At 64.2% G+C, this 12,789-nt stretch overlaps 3 protein-coding genes across 3 annotated transcripts; all 3 read left to right on the forward strand.

Annotated features, from left to right (window-relative positions):
- Window positions 1-1,496: 1,496 nt before the first annotated feature.
- LMXM_03_0410 (uncharacterized protein) lies at window positions 1,497-3,470 on the forward strand (the record flags this gene model as incomplete). The annotated part of the gene is made up of 1 exon (XM_003871660.1): window positions 1,497-3,470. The coding sequence occupies one exon, from the start codon at window positions 1,497-1,499 to the stop codon at window positions 3,468-3,470; it is 1,974 nt and encodes a 657-aa protein (XP_003871709.1).
- Window positions 3,471-5,968: 2,498 nt separating this feature from the next.
- LMXM_03_0420 (conserved hypothetical protein) lies at window positions 5,969-11,044 on the forward strand (the record flags this gene model as incomplete). Its single annotated transcript, XM_003871661.1, has 1 exon — window positions 5,969-11,044. The coding sequence occupies one exon, from the start codon at window positions 5,969-5,971 to the stop codon at window positions 11,042-11,044; it is 5,076 nt and encodes a 1,691-aa protein (XP_003871710.1).
- Window positions 11,045-12,197: 1,153 nt separating this feature from the next.
- On the forward strand, window positions 12,198-12,491 carry LMXM_03_0430 (putative 60S acidic ribosomal protein P2; the record flags this gene model as incomplete). Its single annotated transcript, XM_003871662.1, has 1 exon — window positions 12,198-12,491. One exon carries the CDS (start codon window positions 12,198-12,200, stop codon window positions 12,489-12,491), a length of 294 nt encoding a protein of 97 aa, XP_003871711.1.
- Between the last annotated feature and the right edge of the window lie 298 nt (window positions 12,492-12,789).

Consider the following 12,789-nt stretch of genomic DNA (forward strand, 5'->3'; position numbering starts at 1 on the left):
GTGTGTGTGTGTGTGTGTGTGTGTGTGCTCCTCGTGTCGTGCCGTTGTTTGTCTCTCATGACGAGTGTCCTGCTGGTCGAAGAGCGCGAGAGTGAGAGAGGGGGACGCACAGTGCTGTGCGTTACCTATGTACTGTGCGGTGCGGCAGCTCTCTCTCTCTCTCTGCCCTTCTCTGTGTCAGCCAGCCAGCCAGCCCCCCTCCTCGCATCACGGATGCCGTCCCCATCCGACCCCACCCGCCCCATAAAACGGGGGTGGGGTGGGGGTGTAATGGGTGAGCCAAGGGAAGCAGGTAGCAGACACGGCAAGAATTGGAGAGTGCGTGCAGCAGGAGACGCCACCGAATGGCACGTATCTGCAGGCACATTTATCTGCGCACGTGGACGTGCAGTCGAACGCCTCGTGTGCCTGTGTTGTTCTGTGTGTGCCAGCTTCAGTCGATCACCTCGACCCGCCTCGCCCTCTCCCCCTTTTCCGTATGGACCTCAAACCATGTGCAAGCAACGCACTGGCGTTTGGGCTGTACCTCTGCAACACCCAGACACACGAGCAAGCAGCCCATGACGAGGATAATGACGACACCATTCTTCGCTGTGTGCGTGTGCGTGCGTGCGCGATACATGACCAAATAATGCGAACAAAGGAAGATGAAGCGCGCCAATTTGTTTACGTTTTCCCCTTTTTTTTGATGTTTTACCCTCAAGACGAAACCGGCCACCGCATCGAGCAGCCGACAGGGGGAGGGGGAGGGGGAGGCGACACACCCCACCCACAAACAGGTACGCACACACCTCTGCACGGAGGCCAAGCCAGGAAGGGCGGGGAAGGGGGTTCGCCGTTTCGCCTCGCTCTGAACTCGCGCTCAGCCGCCACGCTGCGTGGCGGCTGTGTCACACAGCGCACCCACACGTCTGTGTGGGTGACCTTTGGTGCGTGCGCGCGGATGTGTGATGGGGTGCTCGGCAAGCACGCAGCGAACATAGACGAATGCCTTTACGTGCATATACATGTACATATGGTTGTTTTCCCCGCCCCCCCCATCCTTCTCACAAACTCCCCAAACCTCCTCCCTCACCAACCCCTCCCCCCGTCCCCCCGATCCCTTTCTCCACCCCATACGCCTCGCTCTCCTGCTGGCTTGACATGATACGGCGCACACACGTGCCGACAAGCTTCTGCATTTCACCCCCCCCCGCCCCCTCTCCCCTTTCCTCGCTCAAGAATACGTCGTCCAGTCCCAGACTCCTCCCTGTCCCCTCACGAAGACGCAAGAGCCCTTTTCTGGTGTGAGAGGAAGAGGGTCTGACATTGGTGTCTCGTCGATTATCTTTGGCAGCCCACACCCTTTTTCCCCGGTCTCCCGCCATCAAGCCTCCGCGTCGCTGCCTCTCTCTCTCGCTTCCGAAACGGACGACACGGACACACACACACACACTCGCAGAGCACCAGCGTAACGTTTCCTCTCTGCTCCCGCCCTGCACTCCCTTCCCTGAAGAATGCCGCTCGGCAGCAAAGGCCCGCACCGCCGCGTAGCGGGGGATGCTGCGCCGCAGTCGTCCGCGTCTATCAACCCAAAGACGCCATCGAACACAGTGCTGGCGTTCGCGCTGCGGGAGGAGGAGAACCACATCGACGATGCTGCGCTCGTCACCGCGATGGACGACGAAAACGCCGACCCGCTGCTGCACCCGGCCCAGACCCGCGCGCTCTCCCACATTGAGCAACGCGAGGAGGACCGCCTGCGCGGTGACCCGTGGCGCTTCGCGGTGGCACCGATTTTCTGCCTGCTTTCCATCTCGAACGCCATGCAGTGGATTGCCTTCTCGCCCATTGTGGATGAGGTGCGCACGTACTTTAACATGAGGGCGACACAGGTGAACTTCCTGGCCACTACCTACGTGATTGCCTACGTCGCCATCGTGTTTCTCAGCTGCAAGCTGTACGAGGTGACTGGCATCAAGATAGGCGTCCTGATCGCCGCCACGGCAAACGCGCTCGGGGCGCTCCTGAAGATCATCGCCCTCTACGCGTGGCCCAACGCGGCCCTGCTGTATCTCGCGCAGGTCTCTAACAGCTTCACGGAGGTGCTCACGATCGCGACGCCTCCGCTCATCTCGAACCGCTGGTTCCCGGAGAATGAGCGCATGGTGGCGAACACCGTCATGTCCTCGGCGCTCAACTTTGGATGCGGCATTGGCGTCCTCATCCCGACCTTCTTCGTGGGCCCAGACAAGCAGTCGAAGAGGCACTTCGGCAACTTCTTCTGGTTTCACTTTGTCTACGCGGCGCTGGTGCTCGCTCTCGTCGTCTTTCTCTTTCCACGGAAGCCGCGCTACGCTGCCAGCCACGTTGCGGCGCGGCAGCAGAACCGCGAGGAGCGCCGCCTGCGCGCGCTCGATCACGTGTTGCACCACCGCCACAGCGACGAGGATGAAGAGGAGTCCGACAGCCAGCCGCATCCGCATGCTGGGCAGAAGACGGGCGTCGCCAAGAGCAAGAGCGAGCCTCTCGCGACCGGCGTGACGGCTGCCTGCAAGGAGGGCAGCGGCGACTTGGCAGCGGCAGCGGCGGGGGCGGCGGGCAGCCAGTGCGCCAGCAGAAACGGTGCCGCCGTGGAGCACGTCATCGACGAGATCCAGGACGCAGAGTCGGAGAGTGCGAAGGAAGAGCCGGAGGTGCAGCCGGTGAATGTCTTCTCCGTGCTGATGGACTGCTTCCGCGAGTTCCGCAGCAACTGGTCCTTTATTCTCCTTTCCATCAGCTCTGCCGCGGAGCTGGGTCTCATCTGGGGTGTGGCGACGGTGCTGCCGCAGATGCTGGCCCCGTACGGCATCAGCGAGGCCATGGCCGGCTGGATCGGCTTCCTCAACCTCGTGCTTGGCACCGTCGTCTGCCCCTTCTTTATGCCGCTCGTCGACCGCTATGGCCGCCGCTACAAGCTGCTGCTGTGTGTCCTGTCAGTGGTGGTGGTGGTGGTGATGCTGCTGCTCACCCTGCTGCTGCACTTCGGCCCCGCCGTGCACGAAGATAGCAAGTACTACGTCACGGCTGTCTTTGTGCTCTGGGGCGGTGTCGCAGGTATCTGCCAGAACTTCATGATGCCGCTCATGTTCGAGTACGTTGTGGAGCTGACCTTCCCCATGGCGGAGAGCACGTCCGCGCCGGTTTTGACGTGGACCGCTTGCCTGACGAACTTTCTGCTCACTCTCATCTTTGGTGAAGTGCTGACCGACACGCCCACGGAAAACAGGGCGCTGCGCACCTTCATCGGCGCCACCGTCGTCTCGTCCATTGGGTGCGTGGCCCTCCTCCTGACGAAGCCGTTGACGAAACGCACGGACTACGAGAAACGTCAGGTCGAGGCCCTCGAGCAGCGCAAGATGCGCCTGCAGTCCGCGGCAGCGGTAGCGGTAGCAGCGGGCATGGACGGCGCAGCAGGTGGGGCAGGTCAGCAGCGCAGCTGCCAGTGAAGCGCCGAAACTCCGTCCACAGCCGCCAGGGCGGTGACACCATAATGGTCAAGCAGGCCTGACCAGCAAGAGCTGCAGAGGGGAGATTCACACATGGCACTCACCGCCCACGCACGCGCGCTTGTCTCCGACTCGCCGTCCTGCTGCCTCCGTCTTGGGAAGGGTAACCAACTCGAGAGATGCAGTTCTCTGGAGAGATGGCACCCTAAAGTTCCGCACGCACATGCACAGACAGAGAGAGCTGGTGAGTGTGTGTTGGGCAGGGTGAAGGAAGCGGAAGGATGGCGGCGAGGGAGGGAGGGGGGGGCACTGCTGCACGCCCATGCAGAGGCGATGCATCCGCGTCTATGTACAGACAACTCTTTTGGGCCCCTGCCACTGACGCTTTTCAGGTTTCCGCCACCACCACCGAATCGCCGTTGCCCTTCCGTTTCCTTTATGTCAGTAGCCGGAGCAGAGAGCAGGCGGGTGGGGCGACAATGGGTGATATGCGCGCCAGCGCGTGGACGAGAGCCTCCTCAGCGTCCACCACCCCCACAGCCCCACCCTTTTCCTTTCCTTTCCTTTCCTTTCCTTTCCTTTCCTCAGTGTGCCCTCCGTTGCGCACGCGAGGTGGTGTGTGCGGGGATGCATGCTCGACCGTCGGTCATCTGTCACCGCCGCCGTCCTCCCTTCCGGCCTTATGTCCTCCGGCCGGGCGCCCTTTTACCCGCCTCGCCGCGCCCAGCTGGACCGGATACAGTGTGTAATATATATTTATCGGTGTGTGCGTGTGCTACACCTCCTCGGCCTCGTTTCTTTGTGGACTTACTCAGAGACGCACGCGCGCGCAGACCGCCTTGCTTGCTCGCTCGATTTCTTTGTGTGGGGACCGCTCTGCCGATCAGCGAAATGGATGAGGGAGGGGGGGGGCGTGTCTCTGCGTGTCGGCATCATCGCTCGGCGCACGGACGGCGCGCCTGTGTGTGTGTGTGTGTGTGTGTGCCCTTCTTCGGCTTCGTTGTTTGCGAGGGCCCCTCCCCTCCCCCTGCCGTCACCGCCGTCCGCTGTCGTCCCGCTGGCAGCGGCTTTGCGATATCGGTGTGCTCTCTTGTATGTCAATGTGGTTTCTCTCTCTCCAAGCGTTCTTTCGTGTTGGATGGGGGGCAGAGGAAGGGGAGGGAGGGGGGCGGCAGGAGACGCCATCCTGTCGTACCTCCATCGCCCTCCCCACCCCCTCCGCCCTCCCCCCTCCCCCATCACCCCGTCGCCGCAAGCCCTTGACTGCCAGTCTTTAACCCCCATTCCTGTGTGCGTGTGTGGTGGAGGAGGAGGAGAGGGGGGGTGCCGCAGCGCATCTGTTTGCGGCCACGTGTTTCGCTCAGCCTGCGTTCTCCCAGCCAGTCGATGCTGGCGATGATGGGCAATGGCGGAGCGCGGGCGCGCGCAGACAAGCTTGCTGGCATGTATACAGGCAAACAGCCCCAAAAGGAATGGGAATAGTCAACAACGCGGCGGGCGGGGCGGGCGGGGCGGGCGGGGGGGCATCTCTTCGGAAAAGTAACGCTGAGGGCACCCAGACAGACACGCATGCGAGTACATGATCGGCGCCTGCTCTGCCGTTGATCTGTGGCGGGGGCACGTGCAGAAGACGAACAGAGAGTGATGGCCGCGCGCTTGATGGGGGGAGGGGGGGAGTTGCGCTGTAGGTGGGAACCGCAGGTAACTCGCTGCAGCTCCTAGTGGGCACCTCCTCCTCCTCCTCCTCCCCCCCCCCCCGCAGCCCCCCCACCCCAGCCCCCGCCCTCCCCTGCCGGCGGATGTGCATCACTCGACGAAGTGACTTGCCATCTCGCCCCGTCCTCGTGTAAGGAAATGTCGTTTCTTCGCTCCGTTTAGGTGAATCCCCCCTTCTCTCGTCATCGTTGACCGTCTTTCCCTCACGCAATCCCTTCCCCTCCCCCTCTGGTGCGGTGGTTGGGGGGAGGAGAGGTGGCAGTGCCGCGACCGTGTGTGTATCGCCCCTCCACAGCCGCATCCCACGCATGCGCACGCCTATACTTGCTCCGTAAAACGGCCACACACACACACACACGCCATCGACGACGGATCGATTCATCGCAAGAGAGGGACGACTACGAAAAAGGCCGCCGAGACCGCCGCCATCGCAGCAGCAGCAGCAGCAGCGCTTCTCGCAAGCACGCACGCGCACGCGCAGACAGATACATAGAATCACCCGTCACTGACATCCTCTACCAGATTCTCCCGCGCGCATGCGGACGTGCGCGTCGAACCGATTTCGCACAGGCGCACACCGGGGACGTAATCCGACGGGCAAAGATACCGTGCGCACGCACACACACGCACACGCACTCACTCAGAGATAGAGAGACAAGTCGCTAGACACACAGAGCAGTCGCTGCCTACGTTGCCGCCCGTGCCTTTGTACGTGTACGCCTACACGAGCGGCGCACGCCGATAGGCAGGGAGGCAGACAGACGCGCACACAGAAGGTCTCCATGCCGAGGCTGCACGCCATCTCGCAAGGTCTCTGTCATCACATTGGGCAGCAGCAGCAGCAGCAACGTCCGGCGCGGCAGATACAACTTGCTGAGCCAACCATCCGCGACGTCCCGGCGCAGCGGTCGCCGAAAACACCGCCGACCCCCACACGAGTGCGGGTGGTGGGTGCGCAGGAAGGCGAAAACAGAACGGCACTGGTGCAGGAAAGCCCCCGCATCGGCCATGCTCAGAAATCGGACTCACAGCAGCCACACCCGAACTCGGTGGTATCCCACGTGCCCTCCGCTACGTGCTTGATGCACCGCCGCGGCAGGACAGCGCTCACAGACGCAGAGGTGGTTGTCAATGGCGATGATGCAGAAAATGGTTCCCGCAGAAGACGCGAGAGACGGCCGCGGTCACCCTCACCACCAACCTCGCACACGCTGGAGGCGTTGTTTCACGAGGATCAAATCGCAGAGGAGCAGCGTGTGGCGCTCTTGTCGGCATCTCCGTCGCCGTCGTCGGCGCACCAGCGCACCACTACGGCAGGAGAAGAGGATCTGTTCTCGAAGGCCTCGACTCGCTCGCACAGCAGCATCGCGGAAGCTGGGCAGCGGGGCATGGCGATGACGAACGCGCCCAGCCGAGCCACGCGGCGTCCGCGTGCGGTCGACGAGCCGTTGCCGACGCCTAGCGAGGCTAGCGCCGTCTTTGGAGCCGTGCCTCACACGTACCTTGAGCCGCTGCGGGTGTGGCTGCCAAGGCGCGTGGAAGCGGCTTGCGTACTGACGTGTGAGGGCAGCCCGCCAATCATGCGCGGCGCGGCGAGCGGCAACCGCAGCCAAGCGCGAATTCGCACAGCGCCTCCCCGTCGGCGGGCATCAGATTTACGCCCCGCAACTGGCGACGGCGGCGCAGACAGCGCGCAGGACGACTACGCAGGCGACGATGATGACGGCCTCCCAGTCGCTCTGTGGCGCCGCACACCGCCGCACACAGGGGTGACAATGGCCGATGCGGACGGCGCACCTACGTCGCTGCTGTCGTCTCCGCGCTGGTGCGTGACGGCTTATGAGCCGCTGAGCCTGTCGCTGCCGGTGACGGCGCGGTGTGCCGACGGCGATAGTGAAGGATCAGTGCTTCAGCCGGCACCTCTCAGCAACACGGTGGGCAGCAGCATTCTGGGCCGCAGCGGCGCTCGCGAGGGCGAGGACGTGGGGATCGACGCGGAAGACGATGAAGAGGCTGCTGCGGTCGGCGCCTGCCGTGATCATCGTCCACCCGCAGCGATGGGGTCAAGGCACGGCTCAGCACCCGCTGCCACGGCGGTGACGCGGGTGTACTGGGGTGCTGCTCCACCGTTGAGAGGGATGGCGCCGAGTGTGCTGCACCACGGCAGCGCAACTGGCATGGGTGCTGATGGCGATGATGGTGATGCAGGCGGCGACGGCGCGGCCTTCGCAGGCCGTAGGAACTCTGGGCAGAATATTCGCAGCAGTGTGCAAGGCAGCGGGCGGGCGCTCGATCCACGTGCCCAACATTTCTCTGTGACCCCCGTCGCTGTGTCCTCCGCCGTTGTGGCCACGGCGCTGCCAGACTGGCACCAGCACGGCGACGCAAGGGGCTATGAGGGCGTTGGCGCACGTCCTTCACGCAGCTCCGCCACCGCTGCAGTTCATCGCCATGAACCGTTCTGTGACCTGCCATCTTCGCCGTTGCCCGTGATGCCCCGGCGACCACCCGCCATCCCCGGTCCCAACGCGTACGTGCTGGCACAGTCGATGGAGCTGCGGATCACCCTTCCCTGGTTGCTGCACACCTCCACGCTCCCACCCGTGGCGGCCGAAGCGTTGGCACGCTGTCTGGGGGCACACATCAGAGCACACCTGCGACCAGAGAGGGCAGCGCAGTGGACGCAGGATGGAGCGTGCCGCCCTCGATTCGGCGGGACATGCGCACCGGGGTCGGCAGCGGCACATCCACAGCCCAAGTCTTCATGGAGAGAGGATCCACCACCATGCTGGGTGGCGGCCTTTGCGTACACGGCGGGGATTCAGATGTACGCGACGAATCACGCCTCGTCCCTCGTCCACGCCAAGGAGAGCACCAAGGAGGGCGAGTCGTCTCGCGATTCCCAGGCAAGCCCGCGTCACGACCCTTGTGGTCTCGCCTCAGAGGCGCAGCTAGACCTCATCTCCTGGCCTGCATGGGTGCCGAGTGCGCAGAAAAGTGTCCACATGCTCGCCGCGCTCACCTCCGGCGCCTTCCAGCTGATCGAGGCGATCGCACGAGCACTCGACCAGGCGTCCACTGCGGGCAACTGTCCTGCTTCTACTGCTACTGCTGCTGCTGCTGCTGCTCCTGCTGCGCTGGTAGACATGGATACAGCGGAGGAAGGCGACACTGAAGCCCGCAGTGTCCGAAGGGCAGCATACAACGCAGTAGGTCAGCTGCACATCGACAGCAGCGGCGCGTCACGCTCCGCCACAGCACTCTCTCGAGATCCCGCCACCGTGCTGCATCAGTTCCACGTCTTCTCTGAGGCCATCTTTGGTGATGCGGCCAACAAGCGTCTTTGCCGACATGTCCGTGATCGCCTCCCGCTGCACGTGCAGGACTTGAGCGAGTTGCTGAGTCGGCCGTGGTGCGGCGGCGCGCGGGAAGACGAGGACGGCGATTTGGCCATCACCACAACTGCCGTCGCCGCTGCCGGCGTGTGGCGAGCTCGCTGCCCCTCCATGCTGGACCTCGTCCACCACCTCGCCCGTGCGTGGATGGCGGAGTGCTTTTCCGGCCTAGCGAACCGTCTGCACGCGTTCCTGCTCACCCACAATCCCGGAGTCGTGCTCGACCTCATCCGCGTACGTACGAACGACAGCGACGACGCCGTGCCGCATGACAATGTCTTCAACGGGGCGAGGCTGCCGAAGAGGATTTGTGCTGAGGAGGGTGATGGGAACGCTTGTGCGCATCAGCGGGGTCGCGTTCCGGCGCACGAGCAGCATCGCCGCCAGCGCGAACGCCATGGCTGCTTCGCTCACCTGCGCGCAGTACCGGGAGCCGCGGCAGCAGCCGCGTCGGTGCTTCCGCCACATGCGTTGATCTACCGAGGGGTCGCAGAGTTCACCCACGGGCCTCTGCAGCGGTGGGAGCGGTGGTGGTTGTCGCCGTCGTCGACCCCTGCCGCGCATCCCCTGGCCACCAACACGGCTGCCAGCGCCGCGGCCATGCAGTGGTCAACACACGTCAACTACGCCACCGTGCACTCCCTCCAGTGGGTCCTACGCCACCCTCTCGACGCACACGCAGTCGCAGATGGTGTGCGGGAGTCCGCATCGAAACTGGTTGCTGTCACGGACACGCTGGCGCTGCTGGAGCTGCTAACATTGATGCCGCCACTCCTCGACACGACGGCGCTGCTGATGTACGAGGCGGAGGCGGTCCTACGCGGCGCCTGCGCTTGCGTGATGGGAAACGCCGGCGATGGCGATGGCGGTGGCGGTGGCACGGCCACCATGACGAGCGGCGCGCACAGCCACAGCGCTATCACCACCGGCATCCGAGCAACGCCGTCGCGCGCCACGACTCAAGGGTTCCACGCGTATTACCGCGTCTTCCTCGGTCTTGTGTGCTACGGTGCAATGAAGCTGAGTGACGCTGAGGGCATGGCGCTGCTGTCGCGGACACGGCCGCAGCGAACTGGTGTGGAGCCGGCTAGGGCAGCACCCCATGACCACGACGGTGCATCGTCTTTCCCAGAGCTCCGGTCAGCACAGGCTACCGTGGATGGTCTGTGGACACAGTACATACTGCCGCTCGTGGTGGGCTACGTCAGCGGCAGCGGTACAGGGGCGGCGCCTGCAGCTTGCATGGATGCGTTGACAGCCGCGGATCAGTGCGTCACGTACGCGCTGATGCTGCTGCAGCTGCTGCGGCTTGAGGGGCGAAACGCACGCCACGGCGGCCGCGGGTCTGCACAAAGTCCCGCCTTCCCAAATGGACCCCAGCAGGATGCGTCTAACTCCGGCGTGTCGTCGTCGTCGCGGTACCGACGCAAGCGAGCCCGCTCCCCGCGGCCGGAGAGCGTTTCGAGCTCCGCCTTCACCGCCGATACGGCGACGACGACGACAACAGCAGCCACGACGCGTCGGTGCGCCAACAGCGGTCTTGACAGCATCAACGACCTCGAGCGAGTTGGCGTGACTATGGAGGAATCGCGGTACATGGCAGCGCCGGCATTCGGCCACGCTCCGCGGCCCGATCACAGAGACGAGCAGAGCGTTGCGCACAACGCCGCCAGCGGGACGGTGGCCGGCGTCGTCGGCGACACACCCACGGAGAAACCGGCGCCCCCGCAGCATTGCATCCCACCCCTTGCGCTTCTCGCTCAGGGGGACGCGGGAGAAGTAGCCGCAGCAGCAGCAGCCGCACCGCAATGTCCTCCCTGTCCTGCGCCTCCGCCAGACTGGCAGGGCGTGTGCCGGCAGCTGATTCGCCGTTGGCTGCAGCCGAAGGGCGACTGCGATGGTCGCGGTTGTCGGGAGTCGAACCTCGACGAAGGGACGGCGCAGCATCAGCAGCCGAATGACAGCACCTCCGTCAGAGCAAGCTGCTTTCCAGGCGGGCGGTCGAAGTTGCTCGATGTCTGCGAGGAGGGCGGTGGCCACACTCTGCACCGTCGCGATGTCCGTCGCGTTAGCGCTCTTCTAACGGGGCTGGCGCTACGCATCGCGGCCGTCCGTGAGGAGGAACGGGGCGCGCACGCCGTAAGCCCCCATAGCGGCGGTGCTGGATGCTGCTATGATTACCTCTACGGCGTGCTGCCGCCTGGACTGCGCGCAGGGGACGCTGGCCTCATCACCGTCGCCTCCACATCCAGTTCTGACGACGGCGAGGATAGCGACACGGACAGTGCAGGGGAAGGTGCAGAGACCGATGACAATCTCTGCGATGTAAACATCCTGCGTTGTGCCACATCCACAATCAGCACCAGCAGCGGCAGTGGAAGCAGCGACCGGAACACCCTTGGCACCACCCCTTTGGCGGCATTGGTGTCGCCGCTATCGTCATCCCTGGCCACATCGCCGTGACGCAGTACCAGGACGAGGCAGAGCAGACCTCAGCGCAGCGCCGCTTGTTGCTCAGCCCTGTTGGCTTGGTTTTCTTCTTCTACCGCCCCTCCCTCCCTCCCTCCCCTCCCCCACCCCGACTTTACTGGACCGCCTTTACGGCGCCGCGTCAGGACACACACACGCACGTGCGCGGGACTGGCACCACCCATTTTCCGTGCTGCCGCACACATGCACGCAACCGCTTTCCGTCGAAAACTTTGGCTGGCCTCCTTCTGCTTGGTCGGTTTTCTGATGCTCGCTTCACCTTCTCTGTTTGGGGGGAGGAGGAGGGGGGTCTTCGCCTTGGTCCCGCCCCACCCACCTCTGTCATGCCAAGTCTTCTCAGGCGCATGCGTGGTCATGTACGCGGTGCACGCCCCTCCCCTCACCCTCCCCCCTCCGGTCCCGCGCATATCGAGTCCACCGAACAGGCCAGCTCAGCAAGCGACTATGGTGAAAGCAGAGGCGAACCGCGGAGTCACATCTGGCGCGTCCGCGAGTAGTGTGTTGCGTGCGAGCCCTCTTCTTACGGGTTGGGCGCGAGAGGGGAGGGGGGCTGTACTCCATCTCCCGCGCCCAACCGCCACCACCGCCGCCGCGGACTGCGTGACGGTTGAAGTGTCCGCACACGTTCTTCTTCCTGATCGGTGCGGCCATCAGCACTCCACCCACTCCACTGAGGTCCAGTGGGTGGCGCCGTACAGCATCGTCGCGTACGCGTGCCATTCTGTCTGCGTGCGGTCACGTGTGCGCAAACCTTGTGGGACCCTGCCTCGACCTCTCCGCCTCCGTCGTCCGCCCCTGTGCCGGCCCGTCCGCCGCGTCCGCCAATGCATGGATCATGTGTGCACCTGTCCTTGCTCTCTCTACCTCTCCATCTCTCGGTTATCCCCGCCACCACCACCGCCACATCGGCGACGGACAACTACGCATCAACGGGCCGGTGCTCACTCCTCCACGCACTCGCCCGCATCCTTCGCCCTCGTGCCTCACCTCTCTTCACAAAACTTGCCATTTTAACGTAGCCCTATCTCTGCGCCCACCCACCCACCCCCACCTCTACACCGTCCTTAGGCACTGTCCATCAATCACCATGTCCGCTGAGACCCTCGCGTGCACGTACGCCGCGCTCATGCTGAGCGACGCCGGCCTGCCCACCTCGGCCGAGAACATCGCCGCGGCGGTGAAGGCCGCCGGCGTGGAGATGCGCCCCACCCTGCCCATTATCTTTGCCCGCTTCCTGGAGAAGAAGTCTGTGGAGACTCTGATGGCGGCCGCCGCCGCACAGGCCCCGACGGCCACGTCCGCCCCGTCTCCGGCGGCCGGCGCTGCCTCCGCTGCAGCGGCCGGCGGCAAGGTGGAGGACAAGAAGGACGAGCCCGAGGAGGAGGGCGACGACGACATGGGCTTCGGTCTGTTCGACTAAGTCGATCGACGCATCTTTGCGTGTGCCCTCGCGGGACAAGCCTTTGGTTTGACCATGGAGCGAGAGAGAGAGAAGAGCAGGAAGCGCTGGCTGATCCCTGCCTTGCCCCCTCTGATCACGTGTCGCGTAGCGAGAGGTGATTGTTCTCGCACCTGCTCCATGAACGCCATCGCATCGAGGCGTCGCTGCGCGCGCCAACACGCAACACTAGCCACCTTTCTCGCTGCCCCTCTCTCTCGCCCACAGACAGGGGTGTGACGCACGGGCCGCGATGGTGACGCGAGGACCTCTTGAGCGA

This window comes from Leishmania mexicana, chromosome 3, assembly GCF_000234665.1.
Source record: "Leishmania mexicana MHOM/GT/2001/U1103 complete genome, chromosome 3".
Lineage (NCBI taxonomy): Eukaryota > Euglenozoa > Kinetoplastea > Trypanosomatida > Trypanosomatidae > Leishmania > Leishmania mexicana.